This window comes from Hyla sarda, chromosome 5 (assembly GCF_029499605.1).
Source record: "Hyla sarda isolate aHylSar1 chromosome 5, aHylSar1.hap1, whole genome shotgun sequence".
Classification (NCBI taxonomy): domain Eukaryota; kingdom Metazoa; phylum Chordata; class Amphibia; order Anura; family Hylidae; genus Hyla; species Hyla sarda.
In genome coordinates this window covers 134,082-159,852 of record NC_079193.1, presented here as the reverse complement: position 1 = coordinate 159,852, position 25,771 = coordinate 134,082, and the positions used below count along the sequence as shown (strand labels likewise).

Below are 25,771 nucleotides of genomic sequence, written 5' to 3'. Positions count from 1 at the left end.
CCTGCTCTCGTACTGTGTTATTAAAGGAATGCATCAGTAGTTAGCGTCCGGCCCTCAGCCTGTGACCATGAGTCACGTCCTGGAAGTGAATGCTCAGATGATTGACCCCATCACTTACCTCTGACCTTCAGTTCTGCACTGAGTGTCAGCTTCTGGGTCTTGGCAGTCACAGTCCCAGAGTCCTGGGCAGCCACTTGTCTCAGGGTCAGGGTGTGGCAGCCGCCAATCTTCTTGATGTCGTTGTAGTTGTTGCTGTAGAGTAGCGTGCCATTTAGGAACCATTCCACCTCCTCGTCATCGTGGGACAGCTCACAGGAGAAGATGGCGCAGCTCTCCTCCTCCACTTCCACCCTCTCCAAAGGTTTCAGTACTTTGACGTCCCGAGCTGGAAAGCAGTGGTGTAAACAATCAGGTGACAGATAGCAGAGATATTGTCTTCCCTCATTTGTCATACTTACCTTGTACTGTGAGTGTGGCGGAGGTCTCGGCTGATCCAGCTTTACAGGTGTATGTGCCGCCATCCTCGGGAGTAGCCTTCACGATCCTCAGCTCTGCTGTGCCGCGCTCCTGCTTCATCCTGTATCTGTCTGAGGCTTCGATCAGTGTCTTTTCCCGGAACCATTCCACAAACTTGGGAGGAGGCTTGAACTCACAGGAGAGCAGGACAGACTGGCGCTCACTGATCGTCTTATCCTCCAGTGCCTGTGTGACCTGAACCAGAATATCTGGAGGACAGAAGGAGAAGACGTCACTAAGTCAGACCCTCACCGGACGCAGAGCGAGGATCGGAGGAGCACTCACCCTTCACTACCAGGTTAGCTGTAGACTTAGATTTCCCAATGTGAAACTGGAGGGCGCCGCTCATCTCTGGGGACGTCTTCCACAGGGTCAGACGATGCAGCGTCCCCTCCTGCTCAATGCTGACGTTCCCTCCATCCTGAAGAACTTCACCCCCCAGGATCCACTTGGGGGGCTTCACTGATACAATGGACGTCACACACTCAAAGGTCGCCTTCTCCGGCTGAGTCACCGACACCTCACTCAACTCACTGACTATGTTAATAGATTGTTCTGTATGGCGGAGATAATAGAGAGATGATGGGAGATAATAGAGAGATGATGGGAGATATAATAGAGAGATGATGGGAGATAATAGAGAGATGATGGGAGATAATAGAGATGATGGGAGATAATAGAGAGATGATAGAGATGATGAGAGATAATAGAGAGATGATAGAGATGATGGGAGATAATAGAGAGATGATGGGAGATAATAGAGAGATGATGGGAGATAATAGAGAGATGATGAGAGATAATAGAGAGATGATGGGAGATAATAGAGAGATGATGGGAGATAATAGAGAGATGATGAGAGATAATAGAGAGATGATGAGAGATAATAGAGAGATGATGGGAGATAATAGAGAGATGATGGGAGATAATAGAGAGATGATGGGAGATATAATAGAGAGATAATAGAGAGATGATGGGAGATAATAGAGAGATGATGGGAGATATAATAGAGAGATAATAGAGAGATGATGGGAGATAATAGAGAGATGATGGGAGATAATAGAGAGATGATGGGAGATAATAGAGATGATGGGAGATAATAGAGAGATGATAGAGATGATGAGAGATAATAGAGAGATGATAGAGATGATGGGAGATAATAGAGAGATGATGGGAGATAATAGAGAGATGATGGGAGATAATAGAGATGATGGGAGATAATAGAGAGATGATAGAGATGATGAGAGATAATAGAGAGATGATAGAGATGATGGGAGATAATAGAGAGATGATGGGAGATAATAGAGAGATGATGGGAGATAATAGAGATGATGGGAGATAATAGAGAGATGATAGAGATGATGAGAGATAATAGAGAGATGATAGAGATGATGGGAGATAATAGAGATGATGGGAGATAATAGAGAGATGATAGAGATGATGAGAGATAATAGAGAGATGATAGAGATGATGGGAGATAATAGAGAGATGATGAGAGATAATAGAGAGATGATAGAGATGATGAGAGATAATAGAGAGATGATAGAGATGATGGGAGATAATAGAGAGATGATGGGAGATAATAGAGAGATGATGGGAGATGATAGAGAGATGATAGAGATAATAGAGAGATGGTGAGAGATAATAGAGAGATGATGGGAGATAATAGAGAGATGATAGAGATGATAGAGAGATGATGGGAGATAATAGAGAGATGATAGAGATAATAGAGAGTTGATAGATAGATGCGTCACCCTCGATGAGCAGGGTAGCGGAGGTCTTGTCGTCTCCAGCGTCACACGTGTAGGTGTCCTCGTCGGTGAACTCCACCTCGTTGATGATCAGTTTCCTGTACAGCCCCTGACTGATGATCTCGTAGCGATCTCCGGCCTGGATCACTTTGTCCTTCTTGTACCAGGTCACCTCGGCACTGGCACGGGACACTTGGCACTCCAGGAATGCCCGATGCTTCTCTATGGCGATCTTATCCCGCAACAGCTTGGTTATTTTCACTGGAAGTTCTACAAAGAAGGAGTCATGTGATAGGAGATTACAGGGTGGGAAATGCATGATCAGTCCCCTTCAGAGCTGCACTCACTATTCTGCTGATCTCATGTCTTATCCGTCAGGCCCCTTCAGAGCTGCACTCACTATTCTGCTGATCTCATGTCTTTTCCGTCAGTCCCCTTCAGAGCTGCACTCACTATTCTGCTTATCTCATGTCTTATCCGTCCGCCCCTTCAGAGCTGCACTCACTATTCTGCTGATCTCATGTCTTATCCGTCAGTCCCCTTCAGAGCTGCACTCACTATTCTGCTGATCTCATGTCTTATCTGTCAGTCCCCTTCAGAGCTGCACTCACTATTCTGCTGATCTCATGTCTTATCTGTCAGTCCCCTTAAGAGCTGCACTCACTATTCTGCTGATCTCATGTCTTATCTGTCAGTCCCCTTCAGAGCTGCACTCACTATTCTGCTTATCTCATGTCTTATCCGTCAGTCCCCTTCAGAGCTGCACTCACTATTCTGCTGATCTCATGTTTTATCCGTCAGTCCCCTTCAGAGCTGCACTCACTATTCTGCTGATCTCATGTCTTATCCGTCAGTCCCCTTCAGAGCTGCACTCACTATTCTGCTGATCTCATGTCTTATCCGTCAGTCCCCTTCAGAGCTGCACTCACTATTCTGCTGATCTCATGTCTTATCCGTCAGGCCCCTTCAGAGCTGCACTCACTATTCTGCTGATCTCATGTCTTATCCGTCAGGCCCCTTCAGAGCTGCACTCACTATTCTGCTGATCTCATGTCTTATCCGTCAGGCCCCTTCAGAGCTGCACTCACTATTCTGCTTATCTAATGTCTTATCCGTCAGGCCCCTTCAGAGCTGCACTCACTATTCTGCTTATCTCATGTCTTATCCGTCAGTCCCCTTCAGAGCTGCACTCACTATTCTGCTTATCTCATGTCTTATCCGTCAGTCCCCTTCAGAGCTGCACTCACTATTCTGCTGATCTCATGTCTTATCCGTCAGTCCCCTTCAGAGCTGCACTCACTATTCTGCTGATCTCATGTCTTATCCGTCAGTCCCCTTCAGAGCTGCACTCACTATTCTGCTGATCTCATGTCTTATCCGTCAGGCCCCTTCAGAGCTGCACTCACTATTCTGCTGATCTCATGTCTTATCCGTCAGTCCCCTTCAGAGCTGCACTCACTATTCTGCTTATCTCATGTCTTATCCGTCAGTCCCCTTCAGAGCTGCACTCACTATTCTGCTTATCTCATGTCTTATCCGTCAGTCCCCTTCAGAGCTGCACTCACTATTCTGCTGATCTCATGTTTTATCCGTCAGTCCCCTTCAGAGCTGCACTCACTATTCTGCTTATCTCATGTCTTATCCGTCAGTCCCCTTCAGAGCTGCACTCACTATTCTGCTGATCTCATGTTTTATCCGTCAGTCCCCTTCAGAGCTGCACTCACTATTCTGTTGATCTCATGTCTTATCCTTCAGGCCCCTTCAGAGCTGCACTCACTATTCTGCTGATCTCATGTCTTATCCCTCACCTTTGATGCGCAGATTGGCGCAGGATTCTGCATTTTCAGCCACCAGTTTAATTTCTCCGGCATCTTCAGCCTGAACACTCTTGAAGGTCAAGGAGAACGTCCTTCCTGGAATGAGAGGGTCCAAGGTCAGACATAATAATGGACCCAGGGTCAGATATAGTGAAGGGTCCAAGGTCAGACATAATAATGGACCCAGGGTCAGATATAGTGGAGGGTCCAAGGTCAGACATAATAATGGACCCAGGGTCAGATATAGTGGAGGGTCCAAGGTCAGACATAATAATGGACCCAGGGTCAGATATAGTGAAGGGTCCAAGGTCAGACATAATAATGGACCCAGGGTCAGATATAGTGAAGGGTCCAGGGTCAGATATAGTGAAGGACCCAGGGTCAGATATAGTGAAGGGTCCAGGGTCAGATATAGTGAAGGACCCAGGGTCAGATATAGTGGAGGGTCCAAGGTCAGACATAATAATGGACCCAGGGTCAGAAATAGTGAAGGGTCCAAGGTCAGACATAATAATGGACCCAGGGTCAGATATAGTGGAGGGTCCAAGGTCAGACATAATAATGGACCCAGGGTCAGATATAGTGAAGGGTCCAAGGTCAGACATAATAATGGACCCAGGGTCAGATATAGTGAAGGGTCCAAGGTCAGACATAATAATGGACCCAGGGTCAGACATAGTGGAGGGTCCAAGGTCAGATATAGTGGAGGGTCCAAGGTCAGACATAATAATGGACCCAGGGTCAGATATAGTGGAGGGTCCAAGGTCAGACATAATAATGGACCCAGGGTCAGATATAGTGGAGGGTCCAAGGTCAGACATAATAATGGACCCAGGGTCAGATATAGTGAAGGGTCCAAGGTCAGACATAATAATGGACCCAGGGTCAGATATAGTGAAGGGTCCAAGGTCAGACATAATAATGGACCCAGGGTCAGACATAGTGAAGGGCCAAGGATCAGACATAATAATGGACCCAGGGTCAGAAATAGTGAAGGGTCCAGGGTCAGACATAATAATGGACCCAGGGTCAGAAATAGTGAAGGGTCCAGGGTCAGACATAATAATGGACCCAGGGTCAGATATAGTGAAGGGTCCAAGGTCAGACATAATAATGGACCCAGGGTCAGATATAGTGAAGGGTCCAAGGTCAGACATAATAATGGACCCAGGGTCAGATATAGTGAAGGGTCCAAGGTCAGACATAGTGAAGGGCCAAGGATCAGACATAATAATGGACCCAGGTTCCCACATAGCGAAGGACCCAGGGTCAGATATAGTGGAGGGTCCAAGATCAGACATAATAATGGACCCAGGGTCAGATATCGTGAAGCCCCAGGGTCGGGCATAGTAAAGGGCCCAGGGTCAGATATAGTGAAGGGCCCAGGGTCAGATATAGTGAAGGGCCCAGGGTCAGATATAGTGAAGGGCCCAGGGTCAGATATAGTGAAGGGCCCAGGGTCAGATATAGTGAAGGACCCAGGGTCAGATATAGTGAAGTGCCCAGGGTCAGATATAGTGAAGTGCCCAGGGTCAGATATGGTGAAGGACCCAGGGTCAGATATAGTGAAGTGCCCAGGGTCAGATATAGTGAAGGGCCCAGGGTCAGATATAGTGAAGGACCCAGGGTCAGATATAGTGAAGGACCCAGGGTCAGATATAGTGAAGGGCCCAGGGTCAGATATAGTGAAGGACCCAGGGTCAGATATAGTGAAGGGTTCAGGGTCAGATATGGTGAAGTGCCCAGGGTCAGATATAGTGAAGTGCCCAGGGTCAGATATGGTGAAGGACCCAGGGTCAGATATAGTGAAGTGCCCATGGTCAGATATGGTGAAGGGTCCAGGGTCAGATATAGTGAAGGGCCCAGGGTCAGATATAGTGAAGGGTTCAGGGTCAGATATGGTGAAGGGTCCAGGGTCAGATATAGTGAAGGGTTCAGGGTCAGATATAGTGAAGGGTCCAGGGTCAGATATGGTGAAGGGCCCAGGGTCAGATATGGTGAAGGACCCAGGGTCAGATATAGTGAAGGGTCCAGGGTCAGATATAGTGAAGGGCCCAGGGTCAGATATAGTGAAGGGCCCAGGGTCAGATATAGTGAAGGGCCCAGGGTCAGATATAGTGAAGGGCCCAGGGTCAGATATAGTGAAGTGCCCAGGGTCAGACACAGTGAAGGGTTCAGGGTCAGATATAGTGAAGGGTTCATGGTCAGATATAGTGAAGGGTCCAGGGTCAGATATGGTGAAGGGCCCAGGGTCAGATATGGTGAAGGACCCAGGGTCAGATATAGTGAAGGGTCCAGGATCAGACATAGTGAAGGGCCCAGGGTCAGATATAGTGAAGGGCCCAGGGTCAGATATGGTGAAGGACCCAGGGTCAGATATAGTGAAGTGCCCAGGGTCAGATATAGTGAAGGGTCAGACATAGTAAAGGGCCAAGGGTTAGACAGTGAAGGGCCAAGGGTCAGATATAGTGAAGGGCCAAGGATCAGATATAGTGAAGGGCCCAGGGTCAGACACAGTAAAGGGCCCAGGGTCAGATATAGTGAAGGGTCAGACATAGTAAAGGGCCAAGGGTTCGACAGTGAAGGGCCACACACAAGAGGACAACATCATCGGAACCCAAATCTACAGACCCCGAATATCTGTCCAATACCAACCACTGTGCAGCCCCCGAGGAACCAAGAGTCCATCAAGATCTACAACCGGATTGCTTGTGATTGATGTCTATTACCGGCACTCACCTTCCTGGCGCAGCTTCACGTTCTCTCCCGCCCTTAGTTTTGCGCCGTTTTTGTACCACTGAGTTTGGACGTCGTCGTGAGAAATCTGACAGACGAATGAAGCCGATTCCTTCTCCGTCACATCCACGTCGGCTAGCGGCTTAATGAAGCGGATGTCCCGAGCTGTGATGTGGATGATGGGTGAATGAGACAACATGCAGCGAACACGGCTACCAGACATTACACCCCGTATTATACTCCAGAGCTGCGCTCACTATTCTGCATCTTGTACTGAGATAATAGGGGGGGAGGAGTCATGTTATTAGCATCAGGCACATTCCAGGGTTCCTCCTTCATGGATGATCTTGGGACAATCATTGGGTAAATATGGTTCGGTTGTGATTAGTCGCCATTGATCATACAGATCCGTGCTTCCCAGCCGGTGTGCCTCCAGCTGTTGCAAAACTACAACTTCCAGCATGCCCGGACAGCCAACGGCTTACCTAAAGAGTAGTTTTGCAACAGCTGGAGGCCCCATGGTTGGGAAACACTGATAAAGATATGTCTGCCGCTGCCTTTCTGATGATGGTTTCCACACAAGAGCGGGTTACTGATGCCATGGCTGATGTTGTGCGTTATGTGGTCACATGACAAGCTCACATGCTCACTCGCTTGCTCGTCCACTCACCTTTCACAGTCAGCTGGGCGGAGCTCTTGTCGTCGCCGGCGTCGCACACGTACGTTCCTTTGTCGTCATATTCGCACTTGTGGATGGTGAGGTTGCGCTTGTTACCTTGGGAAATGATTGTGATCTTTTTGCTTGGCCGTAGCTCCGATCCGTCCTAAGGAGGCATAATGTATGGAAATCAGATACGGCACCAGCAGTCCCATGTAAGGGGGGCATATGGGCTGGGAGGTTACCCCTGGACCTCGGGTGTCAAATCTAACCATGGCGCCATCTACAGGGTGACCTGGTGTAAGGGTCACTGGAATCATTGTCATTGACTAAAGAGTAAACTTACCTTAAGCCACTTGACCTCAGCGTTCGCCCTCGATACCTCACATTCCAGGGTCACCTTGTCCTTCTCCTCGGAGGTCATGTCTTGTAGTGCATGAGTGATCGTCACTGGAGGCTCTGGAAATACAAGGAAAATAGGTGCCATATGGGAACCACTATATGGGCACGATGTATAGGCACTGGGGGGTCAGCTGCATTGCTGGTATTAATCTATGGCATTTCTATTAGTGGGTCACATGGAGGTTGTATGTAACTTTTCTGTGGGGGGGGCATGACACTGTTATTTTGGGGGGTTGTACGGTAGTTTTCTGGGGGTTGTATGGCACTTTTTTTTTCGGGAGTTGTAGGGCAGTTATTTGGGGAATATACTTTACTGTTATTTGTGGGTTGTACAGACTGTCATTTGGGAGTTGAGGAGCACTGTCACTAAGGGGTTGTAGGAAACTATTATTTGGGGGTCGTATGGCATCATTATTTGGCAATTGTACAGCAGACTGTCACTTGGGGGTTGTACAGTGCTGTCATTTGGGGGTTTTACAGCTCAGTTTGGGTGCTCCGCAGCACTGTTGGACTACAGTGGTCCCTAAACATACGATGGTAATCCGTTCCAAACGAGCCATCGTTTGTCGAATCCATCGTATGTTGAGGGATCCGTGCAATGTAAAGTATAGGAAGCTGTACTCACCTGTCCCCGCCGCTTGAGATGGTGTCCCCGCCGCTCCTGATGGTGACCCCGGCCTCCGCTTTCTTTTCCGGTCCTCCGCTGTCTTCTCCGGTCCTCCGCTGTCTTCTCCGGTCCTCCGCTGTCTTCTCCGGTCCTCCGCTGTCTTCCGCAAGGCCTTATTGGGCCTGCGTAGCGATGTCATTACGCCGCTGCGTACGCCGTTCCTATTGGATGATGTGCACAGCAGCGTATTGAGGTCATCGGAGGGGGCCGAGAAGACACCGGAAGACCAGGGCTGGACCCGGAGGGCACCCCGGAGCATCATGGAGGGGTAAGTAATATTTACCGCACCACATGGGGAACATTAAGCTGCTATCCGGCAGCAGCTTAAGCATTTGGCGCTGCCGGATAGCACTTAATGCGATGGCCCCGACATAAAAAAGCATCGTATGTCGATTTGATCATATGTCGGGGCCATCGTAGGTCAGGGGGTCACTGTATATCCTTCATCTGAATGGTTCTACTAATCCCTATAGTCCTCTGCTGTGTCGAAGCCTGCACCGGCCAGAACCATATAGAACTGAGGGCAGGGGTCAGGGTTTGGGGCGTTTCTTTCAGCTGTAGTGTAGACAAGGACATCAGGTTCTCCAGAATGTTGTGAGGGAAAGAAATCTTGGCACTATGCACGAGACCACGTGTGACCTGTCCAGGATCGGGGCCGGTAAAGACAAGATGTCGGACACAAGGTGGAAGGACCCAATTCGTTCCTTATTGCGTTTTTATCAGGTTTTACCTTTCACAATCAGTTTGGCCGAGGTCTGGATTCCCTCAGATTTGAAAGCCACGGCTCCGGCATCTTCTTGTTTTACAGATGACAGGAGGAGTCCATGCTTTTTGCCATTCACTATAATCTTACAGGATTCTGAAGGTTTCATCTTCAACCCATCCTTCATCCAGGACCCTTCAACATCTTCATGTGAGAGCTCCAGCTCAAAGGTGGCGGAGTCCTTCTCACGGACCTCCACATCCCGCAGCCCTCTGACCAGCTTCACCTGCCGAACTGAGGAGAGGGAAACACATCAGAACACAACAAAATTGGTATAACCCCTCCCCAACGCCCATGACATCAGAACAGATGTGTTAAAGGGGTACAAAGCAACTGGTAACTGGCTTTAACAGATATGTAAATTACTTCTATATAAAAATCTTAATCCTTCCAGTACTTATCAGCTGCTGTATGCTCCACAGGAAGTTGTGTTGTTCTTTACTGTCTAACCACCTCTGCTCTCTGCTGCCACCTCTGTCTATGTCAGGAACTGTGCGGAGCAGGAGAGGTTTGCTATAGTGATTTGCAAATCTCTATAACTATCTGGAGCCCGTTGATATAAAAAACTGGTTTTCCACTGGAGTAAAAAGTTAATAGTCATATGTAGGTCATGAAGGGGTTAAATGCCTCTGATGTGAGGAAGAACAAGTCCCCGGAGGACCACGCAGAGACACTCACTCTCCACATTGAGCTTGGCCTGTGTGGAGTCATCCAGGGTCTCGCAGCCGTACAGCCCGCGCTCAGCGAACGTCACGTTCTTTAGAATAAGGATCTGTTTGGTTCCGTCAGACCCGATGTCGATGTCGTTCCCGGACTGAAGGACGACACCGTTCTTCATCCATTTTACGTCTTTGGAGGGTTTGGAGAGCTCAGTCTCCAGGCGCACGGTCTGTCTCTCCTCTACGGTGACCGCCTCCAACTTCTTCTTAAACAGCACCGGGGCCTCTATAAAAGAGTCACATGTGAGAAGTGGTATATAGTCTATCTGGTCTGTATATAGTCTATCTGGTCTGTATATAGTCTATCTGGTCTGTATATAGTCTATCTGGTCTGTATATAGTCTATCTGGTCTGTATATAGTCTATCTGGTCTGTATATAGTCTAGCTGGTCTGTATATAGTCTATCTGGTCTGTATATAGTCTATCTGGTCTGTATATAGTCTATCTGGTCTATGCATAGTCTATCTGGTCTGTATATAGTCTATCTGGTCTATGTATAGTCTATCTGGTCTGTTTATAGTCTATCTGGTCTGTATATAGTCTATCTGGTCTGTATATAATCTATCTGGTCTGTATATAGTCTATCTGGTCTATGTATAGTCTATCTGGTCTGTATATAGTCTATCTGGTCTGTATATAGTCTATCTGGTCTGTATATAGTCTATCAGGCCTGTATATAGTCTATCTGGTCTGTATATAGTCTATCTGGTCTGTATATAGTCTATCTGACCTGTATATAGTCTATCTGTCCTTTATACAGTCTATCTGGTCTGTATATAGTCTATCTGGTCTGTATATAGTCTATCTGGTCTGTATATAATCTATCTGGTCTGTATATAGTCTATCTGGTCTGTATATAGTCTATCTGGTCTGTATATAGTCTATCTGGTCTGTGTATAGTCTATCTGGTCTGTATATAGTCTATCTGGTCTGTATATAGTCTATCTGGTCTGTGTATAGTCTATCTGGTCTGTATATAGTCTATCTGGTCTATGTATAGTCTATCTGGTCTGTATATAGTCTATCTGGTCTGTATGTAGTCTATCTGGTCTGTATATAGTCTATCTGGTCTATGCATAGTCTATCTGGTCTGTATATAGTCTATCTGGTCTGTATATAGTCTATCTGGTCTATGTATAGTCTATCTGGTCTGTATATAGTCTATCTGGTATGTATATAGTCTATCTGGTCTGTATATAGTCTATCAGGCCTGTATATAGTCTATCTGGTCTGTATATAGTCTATCTGGTCTGTATATAACAACCTAAAAAAGTCCTATGTGCTGTGGTCTGAATAAAATTGGGGAAAACCCAAGACAACCACTAAATAACCTATAAATACGCCACTACAGCGTATAGGGTAAACCCACCAAGAGTAAAAAATGTATATAATAAAATAAAGAGAAAATATATTAATCTAAGAAATCAATAACCATAAAATTAAATAAATATGATTTTATTTTGCAAAAAAATACATATATCATACACAAGCAAGAAAAGTTGGTAATAATATATAGCTATATAACATACATAAAAATAGTAATCATTAGCGCAATTTGATAATGTGTATAATTATTTTAAAAATATATTTTATATATATATATATGTAAATAAATGAGCTTAAAAAATGCAAAGGATAACAGGGACGGGAAAAGGATATAAAAAAGTTATAAAGAAGGAAAACGTAAATGTCGGGGTCAACTGATCACCAATGGATCATAAAAACACCTTTTGCTAAAAAAATAATATATACGTGCAATGTGACACTCAATTTAAAGCATAACAAGTGTATGTAACCTTAAAGATAAAAATATATAAGGTGCAATGTGCAACACAGAAATATACGTGTATACAATAAATATGAAAAAGGGAAAAAACAGTGCAAGAAACCAAAAATTAAGGTGCTGAAAGTAAAGGTGTCAGAATGTAAATACTTGACCCCACATGTAAAAAGAGGATGGGTTCCACGTCCCTGCAATCACCTCCAACGCGTTTCACCGTGACCGGCTTTGTCAAGGAGTACAAAAGTCCTTGACAAAGCCGGTCACGGTGAAACGCGTTGGAGGTGATTGCAGGGACGTGGAACCCATCCTCTTTTTACATGTGGGGTCAAGTATTTACATTCTGACACCTTTACTTTCAGCACCTTAATTTTTGGTTTCTTGCACTGTTTTTTCCCTTTTTCATATTTATTGTATACACGTATATTTCTGTGTTGCACATTGCACCTTATATATTTTTATCTTTAAGGTTACATACACTTGTTATGCTTTAAATTGAGTGTCACATTGCACGTATATATTATTTTTTTAGCAAAAGGTGTTTTTATGATCCATTGGTGATCAGTTGACCCCGACATTTACGTTTTCCTTCTTTATAACTTTTTTATATCCTTTTCCCGTCCCTGTTATCCTTTGCATTTTTTAAGCTCATTTATTTACATATATATATATATAAAATATATTTTTTAAATAATTATACACATTATCAAATTGCGCTAATGATTACTATTTTTATGTATGTTATATAGCTATATATTATTACCAACTTTTCTTGCTTGTGTATGATATATGTATTTTTTTGCAAAATAAAATCATATTTATTTAATTTTATGGTTATTGATTTCTTAGATTAATATATTTTCTCTTTATTTTATTATATACATTTTTTACTCTTGGTGGGTTTACCCTATACGCTGTAGTGGCGTATTTATAGGTTATTTACTGGTCTGTATATAGTCTATCTGGTCTATGTATAGTCTACCTGGTCTGTATATAGTCTATCTGGTCTGTATATAGTCTATCTGGTCTGTATATAGTCTATCTGGTCTGTATATAGTCTATCTGGTCTATGTATAGTCTATCTGGTCTGTATATAGTCTATCTGGTCTATGTATAGTCTATCTGGTCTGTATATAGTCTATCTGGTCTGTATATAGTCTATCTGGTCTGTATATAGTCTATCTGGTCTGTATATAGTCTATCTGGTCTATGTATAGTCTATCTGGTCTGTATATAGTCTATCTGGTCTGTATATAGTCTATCTGGTCTGTATATAGTCTATCTGGTCTATATAAATATAGTCTATATACAGTCTATCTGACCTTTATACAGTCTAGGTGGCCTGTATATAGTCTATCTGACCTGTATATAGTCTATCTGACCTTTATACAGTCTAGCTGGTCTGTATATAGTCTATCTGACCTGTATATAGTCTATCTGGTCTGTATATAGTCTATCTGACCTGTATATAGTCTATCTGGCCTGTATATAGTCTATCTGGTCTGTATATAGTCTATCTGACCTGTATATAGTCTATCTGACCTGTATATAGTCTATCTGACCTGTATATAGTCTATCTGGCCTGTATACAGTCTATCTGGCCTGTATACAGTCTATCTGGCCTGTATACAGTCTATCTGGCCTGTATACAGTCTATCTGGCCTGTATACAGTCTATCTGACCTGTATACAGTCTAGCTGGTCTGTGTGTGGTCTATCTGATCTGTGTATAGGCTATCTGGTCTGTATATAGTCTATCTGGTCTGTATATAGTCTATCTGATCTGTATATAGTCTATCTGGTCTGTATATAGTCTATCTGGTCTGTATATAGTCTATCTGATCTGTATATAGTCTCTCTGGCCTGTATACAGTCTATCTGACCTGTATACAGTCTAGCTGGTCTGTGTGTGGTCTATCTGGTCTGTGTATAGTCTATCTGACCTGTATATAGTCTATCTGACCTGTATATAGTCTAGCTGGTCTGTGTGTGGTCTATCTGATCTGTGTATAGGCTATCTGGTCTGTATATAGTCTATCTGGTCTGTATATAGTCTATCTGATCTGTATATAGTCTATCTGGTCTGTATATAGTCTATCTGGTCTGTATATAGTCTATCTGACCTGTATACAGTCTAGCTGGTCTGTGTGTGGTCTATCTGGTCTGTGTATAGTCTATCTGACCTGTATATAGTCTATCTGACCTGTATACAGTCTAGCTGGTCTGTGTGTGGTCTATCTGGCCTGTATATAGTCTATCTGACCTGTATACAGTCTATCTGGTCTGTGTATAGGCTATCTTACCTGTGTATAGTCTATCTGACCTGTATACAGTCTAGCTGGTCTGTGTGTGGTCTATCTGGTCTGTGTATAGGCTATCTTACCTGTATATAGGCTATCTTACCTGTATATAGTCTATCTGACCTGTATATAGTCCATCTGACCTGTATACAGTCTATCTGGTCTGTGTATAGGCTATCTTACCTCGGACCTTCAGGCTGGCCGTAGATTTCACCCCTTCAGCCATTGCAGTAATTTCGGCCTCATCCTGTAGGGTCAGGTTGCTGATGCTCAGACTGTGGATGGCTCCTTTCTTGCTGAACTTGTATTTATTGCTCTTTTCGATCTGTACCCCATTTATGTACCATGTCACCTCAGCGTCATCCGGGGACACGGTGCATTTAAATACGGCCTCCCCGCCCTCCTCCACCACCATGTTACTGAGTTCTGCGGAGAACTTAACCACACGTGGAGCTGAGGAGCAGAGGATAAGAGGATTACTGGATGATACTGGAGAGCCAGTGGTTAAATCATGGAGATTGGGGGCCAACAAATTGTTTCAAGCTCCACAGCTACCAGGACACTTATAGCAGGGGCCCCAGGACAGATGACAACACAGTCTCCTTATTACCGCCAACTGCTGGACAATGACTATGGACACAAATGTTGTGTAACTTGTGAAGCTTCATAATTGTCGAAGCCATCAATGTGACCCTGATTCTGCTCTATACATTGTCTGCTCTGCATATACTGGCCTGTATATAGTTTGTCTGACCTGTATATAGTCTGTCTGACGTGTATATAGACTGTCTTGAGTGTACATTGTCTATCTGGTATATATATAATCTATCTGGTATGAATATAGTCTATCTGGTCTGTATATAGTCTATCTGTCCTTTATACAGTCTAGCTGGTCTGTGTGTGGTCTATCTGGTCTATGTATAGTCTATCTGGTATGAATATAGTCTATCTGGTCTGTATATAATCTATCTGGTCTGTATATAATCTATCTGGTCTGTATATAGTCTTTCTGGTATAAATATAATCTATCTGGTCTGTATATAATCTATCTGGTCTATGTATAGTCTATCTGGTCTGTATATAGTCTATCTGGTCTGTATATAATCTATCTGGTCTGTATATAATCTATCTGGTCTGTATATAATCTATCTGGTCTGTATATAATCTATCTGGTCTATGTATAGTCTATCTGGTCTGTATATAGTCTATCTGGTCTGTATATAATCTATCTGGTCTGTATATAATCTATCTGGTCTGTATATAATCTATCTGGTCTGTACATAATCTATCTGGTATGAATATAGTCTATCTGGTCTGTATATAGTCTATCTGGTCTGTATATAGTCTATCTGGTCTGTATATAGTCTATCTGGTCTGTATATAGTCTATCTGGTCTGTATATAGTCTATCTGGTCTGTATATAGTCTATCTGGTTTCTACATAGTCTATCTGGTCTTTGTGTAGCCTATCTGGTCTGTATATAGTCTATCTGGTCTGTATATAGTCTATCTGGTCTGTATATAGTCTCTTTGGTATAAATATAATCTATCTGGTATGAATATAGTCTATCTGGTCTGTATATAATCTATCTATCTGGTCTGTATATAATCTATCTGGTCTGTATATAGTCTATCTGGTCTGTATATAGTGTATCTCGTCTGTATATAGTCTATCTGGTCTGTATATAGTCTATCTGGTCTGTATATAGTCTATCTGGTCTGTATATAGTCTATCTGGTTTCTACATAGTCTATCTGGTCTTTGTGTAGCCTATCTGGTCTGTATATAGTTTATCTAGTCTATATATAATCTATCGGCCTCTCTTGTCCCTAAAAAGGGAAACCTCCCCACATGCACCAGTGCTTTACTCTTCCTATCATAGACTGTGAAGCATATCCGCCACTATACGCTTTCATGGGAAGAACTGTTCTACCATTGAGTTGTAAATAGTCAGGGCTGCTTTGGTTGCTCGCTGTGGGATGTATATGTATTTCTGGTGGGTATGTTACAAGTAATGGTGGAGATGATGAGTGAATTCGGAGGAGGGCTAATTGTCCCATCTCCAGAGGCCCCCAGTGCCTGCAGTATCCTGTGTATATACTAATGATGGACACCAGATCTATAACCATTACCTTTGGTTGTGAGCTTTGCTATGGTTTTCTCATCCCGGGACTCGCAGGAATACTCCCCTCCGTCCTCGGCTTTTAGTTGGCAGATGGTCAGGCTGCGTTTGTCTCCATCTGACTGGATCTGGGTGCGTTTGCTCGGTTTAATTTCTTCTCCATTCTTCCTCCAGATAACGTTCCCTTTGGTTTGGCTCAGCTCACAGGTCAATGTGACAGACGAGCCAGTCTCTCCGGTCACAGACTCCAGCTTCTTCACAAACTTCACTGGGATTTCTGGCACAATGGAAAATCAGAGAGAAACTGAGACAAGATAAAGAAGGAGACATCTGGACTACAGCACAGGACAATGTCTGACCTTTGACCTGAACCCGGAACTCCTGCTTGCCAGTACCCATGCTACAGGTGTACACTGCACCGTCGGTGCTTTCTGCAGTTCTTATGATGAGAGTCCTGGATGCACCGTCAGCAGATATTTGGCACTTTTTGGAAGCACTCAGCTCAATGCCATCTTTAAACCATTTGACCTGAGCATTCTGAGGGTGGACAGAGGTCAGTAGGGTGATGTCCTCGTGCTCCTGTACAATCACTACTTCTTTCTGTTCGGACTTCTTCAAGAACTTGGCTTCTGGTTCTAAAGCGAAAAAAAACAGAGTGTTAAATGTAAAGAACCATACAAAGAAGGTGTTTACGCCAAGAATGACTGGAGTGCAGAGGTCCTACAGGACTGATCCTACATCTACCCCAGAGAACCTTCTTACACATCTCACCCCAGACCTCCCACCACCACCCCCATGCTGCTATGTCAGCCTTCACTAAAGTTTGGAGCCTGGATGTAGGATCCCTATCTATTTAGCATTAGTGAGAATGGGTCCAATTTTGATAAGGTTGGACCCAGAGGTTGGTGACATGGTCAGAATAAGAGGATGATGGTGATACTCCTAGAATGTAATAATATTACACTCACCTTTTACATTGATCTTGAAGTTGATCTTCTGTCCGGCCGCCTCACAGCTGTACTCTCCAGCGTCCTTCTTCTCCACCTGCTCCACCACCAGACGCCGATATTTGCCCTCGGTCTCCATCTTCAGTTTCTTGCTAGAGGTGATCAGCTTCCCGTCCTTGTACCATTTCACCTCTGTCTTCTCCTGGGAGACCTCACAGCTCAGGGTGGCGCTCTCTGTCAGTTTGGCCACCACCTCCTTCTGGACCTTGTCCTGGTTGGTGAAGGCCGGCTCCGGCTCTGAAAGGAAAAATATGATCCATTAAATGAGAAAACTCGGTAAAAGCCTAAAGAAAAAGATTTAAGGACATTCCCACCTGATCCCCACCAAAAATATCCAAATCATGGTGCTGCCCACATTCCTGATGAATAGGAGAACTGGAAAAGATGGGAGCAGCTTGTGGGCAATTTCATTGGTCCAAGGAATTAAATATTATTTTAGATTTTAAGAAAAGAAAAACATTGCTGAACCAATCAGAAGATTCCCTTTGAGTTCTGTTATGAAGGTCAGAATATTACAGGAAATATCTCATGGATAAAAACGTATCCCCTATTGGCAGGATAGTGGATAAGTTTTATATAGCGCGGGGTCCGAACACTGGGGCGAAGGCTGCCAAACCCCCCCCCCCCCCCCGCCCCCACCACCATATATCTCTAGGGGATACGTTTTTATCCATGAGACTACTCCTTTAAAGTGTACTTGTCGACAACGAAAACTTTTTATATAATGTAGATACCATTATATGTATAGTCCATAGAAAAGAACACCTTGGCACTGCGTTTATTTCCACACCGGTCCACAAAAATAACTCAGTTACATTTATTTGGCTCACTCTGACTACTCGGGTGCTCACACAAAAGATAGTCCATAAATGTAGAAACCGAAAGTAGGAAAATGTAGGAAAAGAATGGGAGCACTCACCCGGTCAGATGAAATATAGATGCTTTATTGCGACATCCAAAGCAGGGGGGCAGGCATACAGCAGTGCGGGGGAGAAAGAATGGGCGACGGTCCGTTATCGCGCGATCAGCGATACGTCAGGCACCTTCCTCAGGGGCCTGACGAAGCGCACCTCTGTATGCCCGTCTCCCTGCTTTGGATGTCGCAATAAAGCATCTATATTTCATCTGACCGGGTGAGTGCTCCCATTCTTTTCCTACCTGTTAAGGTTTCTACCATTATATGTATATTTGTAATATACATTGGTTAAAAAAAAGTAGATTTTTTTGTGCTTACCGTAAAATCTCTTTCTCGGAGGATCCATTGGGGGACACAGAATCGTGGGTATATGCTCTTGCCACTAGGAGGCACTGACATTAGGCATACAAAGAAAAAAAGTCGGCCCCTCTGGCAAGGAAATACCCCGCCTAATGACCCTGTGCTAACCAGTTTAGTCCCAAAGCAGTAGGAGGCAACCGACAGAAAGAAAACCCATCAATAGTCCGAGGGAAACCAGACAATAAAAGAGACCGAACCACCCCTCGGACAACAGAAACGGAACCACAAACAATGGGTGGGTGCTGTGTCCCCCAATGGATCCTCCGAGAAAGAGATATTACGGTAAGCACAAAAAAATCTACTTTTCTCGGTTGGAACCTTTGGGGGACACAGAACCGTAGGACGTACCAAAGCTGTCCCCGGGGTGGTAAAAAAGTACCACATAGAATCAGGCTGAGGACTGAGCCACTGCCGCCTGCAACACCTTACGACCAAAAATGGCATCAGCTGATGCGAAGGTGTGTACTTGGTAGAATTTGGTGAAAGTGTGCAAGGACGACCAAGTGCCCACTTTGCAAACTTTCAGGGCTGAAGCCCTATTGCGGAGAGCCCAAAAAGCCCCAACGGAACGCATGGAATGTGGAGTCACCCGAAAGGGCGGGACCTTCCCTTTCCGACAGTACGATTCCGAAATGGCAGAACGGATCCAGCGCAAAATGGTCTCTTTGGAAGCAGGAAGACCCTTGCGACTATGCTCCGGAATCACAAAGAAGGAGTCACCCTGCCGAAAAGAGGAGGTGACTGAAAGATAGATGCGAACCGCCCAAACAACGTCCAGGCTGTGCAGGGAATGCTCTTTAGTATTGGAAGGAGCCAGACAAAAGCGGAAGCAGAGAGCTCTTACCCCCCGTAGCTTCGGAAATAATTTCATCTAAACTTTTTCGAAAAAGCCGGGAGACGGGGAAGGGTAGCTCTTTGAGAGATCCTTTTGAGGCTGCATCAGCATCCCATGCTTTCAGCCACATGGAGCGGCGAATGGCAACCAAGTTACCTGAAGCAAAAGCCGTGCAACGAACAGAGAAAATCACCGGACTGAGAGAGTTGGCGAGCAACATCCGCTAAGTCCTCCCAGGAAGCACCCGAAAGGATGCAATGGCAAAGTTGGGAAGCCCAAACCGAAATCGCCTTTGCCACCCAAACGGAAGCAAAGGTGGGAAGCGAGGACAGCCCTGCTACTTCGATGGCAAATTTCGCCAAGTTCTCGATCTTATTGTCTGCAGGATCCTTAAGTGATACTGCGTCTACAAGAGGTAAGGTGGTGGATTTGGCCAGGCGGGAGACTGGAAGATCAACCTTAGGCGGCACCGTCCACTTAGCAACAAGATCCGGTGGAAAGGGGAACTGAGCAAGAATTTTCTTGGTTCCCTGAAGGCGTCTGTCCGGGAGATTCCAAGCTGAGTCCAACAAGGCGTCAAATTCTGCATGAGAACTGAAAGACTTGGGAGAATGCCGAGAGCGACGAAAGGAAACTTCTGGATCGGGATCCGAAGTTCCTGGGTCCTCTAGATGAAAAGTGTCCCTGATGGCAGACACTAAAACGTCCACCGTTTCAGACACCGCAGAGTGGTCTTCCTGATCTGAGGTGGATTCCGACCCATAATATGCTATTTCCCCTTGGGAGTGGGAATCTGCGGATGTAGCTTTGGACGGAGGAGTGTGAGACCTGGAACGAGGAGACTGAGACCTGTGATGATGACCCGGAGATCGGCCCCTGGAGAGGGAGTGCAACCTCGGAGAAGAGCCAGAGGCCACCACCTTAAAGCGCTTATGAGCGTGTTGGAAAAGGGGGTCAGGGGATATAGAACGAGACTTCCTGGAAGAAGCCCGCTCCAAGGCGGAAGCCACCAATTTGGAGACCCCAGCCAGTTCAGAAATCGACTGGGTAAGGGAAGAAACCCACTCAGGGAGAGGGACAGACCCCACGCATTCCAGGGGAACATCTTGCGAAATCGTAACAGACGACATGGCGAGCTTGGTGGAGCAGGTGAATTCAGTGGAACCACCAGGAATATTGGTCTTACAACCCACACAAGTATAATAGGTGACCGGGGTCACGGTCGCCTGTCTGGGGGGGGTCGTGTCTGAGGTCAGACATAACAGCTTGCAAAAGTACTCAGCAAAAGAAAATGGAGCACTCTCACCGCTTCTGTGTCCTTCTGAAAGAAGCCGGAGCAGAACACAGGCCCTGACTAAAAAACAAAAAAGAAGACCAGGTCTGGAGAGAGCTCCAGATCTGTGTCTTGCCTCCTATGACACTAAGTTAAAACTGATTAGCTCAGGGTCAGTAGGCGGGGTATATCCTTGCCAGGAGGGGCTGACTTTTTTTCTTTGTATGCCTAGTTTCAGTGCCTCCTAGTGGCAAGAGCATATACCCATGGTTCTGTGTCCCCCAATGGTTCAGACCGAGAAATGTGTATATCTTTGTCCCTGCAGCTATTGCCTGTGTGTCTCTAGGAGAAGTCCAAATACAGGAAGTGAGGGTGGACAAACAGGGCTCTGTGCACTAATAAAAAGCGGGACAGTGTGCACTGAGGCTCTATAACATGCTCCTGGCTTATACATCAGGATGATTTACAAGGCAGGAGTCTGCACAGATCCCTGCTTGTCCTGCCCTCACTTCCTGTATTTGGACACACAGACAATAGCTGCAAGGACAGCATTTTTTCACCCAAAATTATACACAATTTTTAACCAATGTATATTACAAATATACATATAATGGTATTATCTACATTATATAAAAAGTTTTTGTTGAAGACAGTTACACTTTAAGAGTATGAGCAAAGAACGTACACCTGACCAGAGCTTCAGTAGAGTACCCACACATGACCAGAGCTTCAATGGAGTACCCACACATGACCAGAGCTTCAATGGAGTACCCACAAATGACCAGAGCTTCAGTAGAGTACCCACACATGTCCAGAGCTTCAATGGAGTACCCACAAATGACCAGAGCTTCAGTAGAGTACCCACACATGTCCAGAGCTTCAGTAGAGTACCCACGCATGACCAGAGCTTCAGTAGAGAACCCACGCATGACCAGAGCTTCGGTAGAGTAGCCAAACAAGACCAGAGCTTAAGTAGAGTACCCACACAAGACCAGAGCTTCAGTAGAGTACCCACACAAGGCCAGAGCTTCAGCAGAGTACCCACACATGATCAGAGCTTCTGTAGAGTACCCACAAATGATCAGAGCTTCAGTAGAGTACCCACACATGACCAGAGCTTCAATGGAGTACCCACACAAGACCAGAGCTTCAGTAGAGTACCCACACAAGGCCAGAGCTTCAGCAGAGTACCCACACATGATCAGAGCTTCTGTAGAGTACCCACAAATGATCAGAGCTTCAGTAGAGTACCCACACATGACCAGAGCTTCAATGGAGTACCCACACATGACCAGAGCTTCAGTAGAGTACCCACACATGTCCAGAGCTTCAGTAGAGTACCCACACATGTCCAGAGCTTCAGTAGAGTACCCACACATGACCAGAGCTTCAGTAGAGTACCCACACATGACCAGAGCTTAAGTAGAGTACCCAGACATGACCAGAGCTTCAGTAGAGTACTCACACATGACCAGAGCTTCTGTAGAGTACCCACACATGACAAGAGTATCAGTAGAGTACCCACACATGACCAGAGCTCCAGTAGAGTACCCACACAAGGCCAGAGCTTCTGTAGAGTATCCACACAAGACCAGAGCTTCAGTAGAGTACCCACACATGACCAGAGCTTCAGTAGAGTACCCACACATGATCAGAGCTTCTGTAGAGTACCCACACATGACCAGAACTTCAGTAAAGGACCCACACATGACCAGAGCTTCAGTAGAGTACTCACACATGACCAGAGCTTCAGTAGAGTACCCACACATGATCAGAGCTTCAGTAGAGTACCCACACATGACAAGAGTATCAGTAGAGTACCCACACATGACCAGAGCTTCAGTAGAGTACCCACACATGGCTGAAGTTTTAGTAGATAGATAATAGTGAGTAAGCATAAAGATGCCTGTGGTGCAGTAACCCATTGTACTCCTACCTTTGACAATAATGTTGAAGTTGATCTTCTGTCCGGCCATCTCACAGCTGTACTCTCCAGCGTCCTTCTTCTCCACCTGCTCCACCACCAGACGCCGATATATTCCCTCAGTCTCCATCTTCAGTTTCTTGCTGGAGGTGATCAGCTTCCCATCCTTGTACCATTTCACCTCTGTCTTTCCCTCGGAGACCTCACAGCTCAGGGTGGCGCTCTCTGTCAGTTTTGCCACCACCTCCTTCTGGACTTTGTCCTGGTTGATGAAGGCCGGCTCCGGCTCTAAGATAAGAAAAGGTCAATCGACATTATACATTCATACAGAAAAGATCTGATCTTCTGCAAAGTGGTGCTAAGAATTATACAGGATTCCAGGATGTTCTGTGCGTCAGGGATCAACTCCAAACTTCTGAACTGATTCTCCTCATGAAGGAGATTCTAATCCGCTTTACTATACCCCAAACCAGTCACCAGGAACCCAACCAACCTTTCACAATGATGTTGAAGTTGATCTTCTGTCCGGCCGCCTCACAGCTGTACTCTCCAGCGTCCTTCTTCTCCACCTGCTCCACCACCAGACGCCGATATTTGCCCTCAGTCTCCATCTTCAGTTTCTTGCTGGAGGTGATCAGCTTCCCATCCTTGTACCATTTCACCTCTGTCTTCCCCTCGGAGACCTCACAGCTCAGGGTGGCGCTCTCTGTCAGTTTGGCCACCACCTCCTTCTGGACCTTGTCCTGGTTGATGAAGGCCGGTTCTGGCTCTAAGATAAGAAAAGGTCAATCAACATTATACATTATTCATACAGAAATTATCTGATCTTTCTGCAGAGTAAGTGGTGCTGAGAATTATACAGGATTACAGGATAAATATGTTCTAAACATCTATACCTTATAATGATCTATGTGTCAGGGATTGACTCCAAACTTCTGGACTGATTCTCCTCATGAAGGTGATTCTAATCCGCTTTACTATACCCCAAACCAGTCACCAGGAACCCAACCAACCTTTCACTATAATCTTGAAGTTGATCTTCTGTCCGGCCGCCTCACAGCTGTACTCTCCAGCGTCCTTCTTCTCCACCTGCTCCACCACCAGACGCCGATATTTGCCCTCAGTCTCCATCTTCAGTTTCTTGCTGGAGGTGATCAGCTTCCCATCCTTGTACCATTTCACCTCTGTCTTCTCCTGGGAGACCTCACAGCTCAGGGTGGCGCTCTCTGTTGCAATGGCACAGACTTCCTTCTTGACTTTGTCCTGGTTGGTGAAGGCCGGCTCCGGCTCTGAAAGGAAAAACATGAGCGGCAGTTCAGTAGAGTATCCACACATGGCAGCTTTAGTAGATACAGTCAAGGCTGTAAATTTTGGCACCCCCTGAAATTTTTCTAGAAAATGAAGTATTCCTCACAGGAAAGGATTGCAGTAACACATGTTTATTCCCTTTGTGTGCATTGGAACTAAACCAAAAAAGGGAAGAAAAAAGCAAATTGGACATAATGTCACCAAACTCCAAAAATGGGCTAGACAAAATTATTGACACCCTTAACTTAATATTTGGTTGCACACCCTTTGGAAAAAATAATTGAAATCAGTGTCTTCCTATAAGCATCAATAAGCTTCTTACACCTCTCAGCCGGAATGTTGGACCACTCTTCCTATAAGCCATCAATAAGCTTCTTACACCTCCCAGCCGGAATGTTGAACCACTCTTCCTATAACCATCAATAAGCTTCTTACACCTCTCAGCCGGAATGTTGGACCACTCTTCCTTTACAAACTGCTCCATGTCTCTTATTGGAAGGCGCCTTTTCCCAACAGTAATTTTAAGTTCTCTCCACAGGTGATCAATGGGATTTAGATCTGGACTCATTGCTGACACTTCAGAACTCTCAGAACGCTTTGTTTCCATCCATTTCTGGGGGCTTTTTGACGTATGTTTGGGGTCATTGTCTTGGAAGACCCAAGATCTTGGACGCAAACCCAGCTTTCTGACACTGGGCTGTACAGTGCGACCCCAAATCCCTTGGTAATCCTCATATTTCATGATGTCTTGTACACATTCAAGGCCCTCAGTGCCAGAGGCAGCAAAACAACCCAAATCATCACTGACCTCCCCCATATGTCACTGTAGGTACTGTGCTCTTTTCTTTGTAGGCCTCATTCCATTTTTGGTAAATAGTAGAATGATGTGCTTTACCAAAAAGCTCTATCTTGGTCTCATCTGTCCACAAGACATATTCCCAGAAGTTTTTTTTCACTCAAGTTCATTTTGGTAAAATGTAGTCTCTCTTTTTTTTGTGCTCAGGGCTTACATTCAAGCTTGTGGTAGCAAGCGCTGAATACACAACTATGCAAACCATACATTGACTTACCAAGCGGTTAGAGTTGTTCCGTACTTGAGATTGCACCTACATACAACCTATGTACCTATATAAATAAGAATGACTGACGAAACGGTTGAGTTGTGCCCATAATCGCGTATGAGGGCACGCCTATAGAGGACAACAAATCAAGAAGTAGAATTAATAACAACATTCATGACCATAATAACCAACACCCCAACTAGTCATGTCTATCTTCCCCTAAACTGTTCTTGCTAGACTCAAGAAACCAAGAGTGTTGTGCCTGCCGGCTGGCGACCACATGAGGCAGTACCAGACACTGAGAAGATATGGTGGTGACGCCTACTGCGTCCGGCCTGGCACTGGAACGGGACCTGACTATGTGCTAGCTGATTCGTTCATATTGACATGCTCACTGTGGTAATTGCAGAAAGGGGAAAACCGATAGAGCTTGTCGGGCATAACATGTCCTCCTGTCGCTGCTCATAAGTGGCAAAATCTTCATTGTTAGTTAAGTGATATGAAGAGTTGGCTGGGCTGTACCGTGAGCCACATCCTAACCTGCCAACATCCCGTTACGAATATGGTTTTGGGAGTAATGACCTGCAGCGAACGACGGGCCTCCTCATCCTGATCATTCCTGCAGACTCAACAGATCTCAGTAACAATTAAGCCTAAGGACCCTCATGCCTACACACAGGCATCAGCAGAGCCACTGTGTCCGCAGACATGACCGACCTCTCCGTGACTATCCTACCTGTAGATTTTGGCAGGTCTTACATGCCCTCATGCCTGTGGTTGTGACAGGCCTCTACGTGACTATCGTACCTGTAGGCTGACAGGTCTCACATACCCTTGTGCCTGTGGATGTGACAGGTCTT

At 45.3% G+C, this 25,771-nt stretch overlaps 1 protein-coding gene across 1 annotated transcript in view; it reads right to left on the bottom strand.

The window, feature by feature from the left end:
* Nucleotides 1–25,771, bottom strand: part of OBSCN (obscurin, cytoskeletal calmodulin and titin-interacting RhoGEF) — a 577,179-nt gene that overhangs the window by 495,217 nt on the left and 56,191 nt on the right. Inside the window, 17 exon segments of the mRNA XM_056518694.1 lie at nt 119–385; nt 459–725; nt 802–1,071; nt 2,268–2,534; nt 4,073–4,177; nt 6,821–6,982; nt 7,488–7,641; nt 7,822–7,934; nt 9,275–9,541; nt 9,986–10,252; nt 14,290–14,559; nt 16,238–16,504; nt 16,587–16,862; nt 17,196–17,471; nt 22,555–22,830; nt 23,036–23,311; nt 23,556–23,831. Coding sequence (XP_056374669.1) covers nt 119–385; nt 459–725; nt 802–1,071; nt 2,268–2,534; nt 4,073–4,177; nt 6,821–6,982; nt 7,488–7,641; nt 7,822–7,934; nt 9,275–9,541; nt 9,986–10,252; nt 14,290–14,559; nt 16,238–16,504; nt 16,587–16,862; nt 17,196–17,471; nt 22,555–22,830; nt 23,036–23,311; nt 23,556–23,831 — 4,056 coding nt within the window.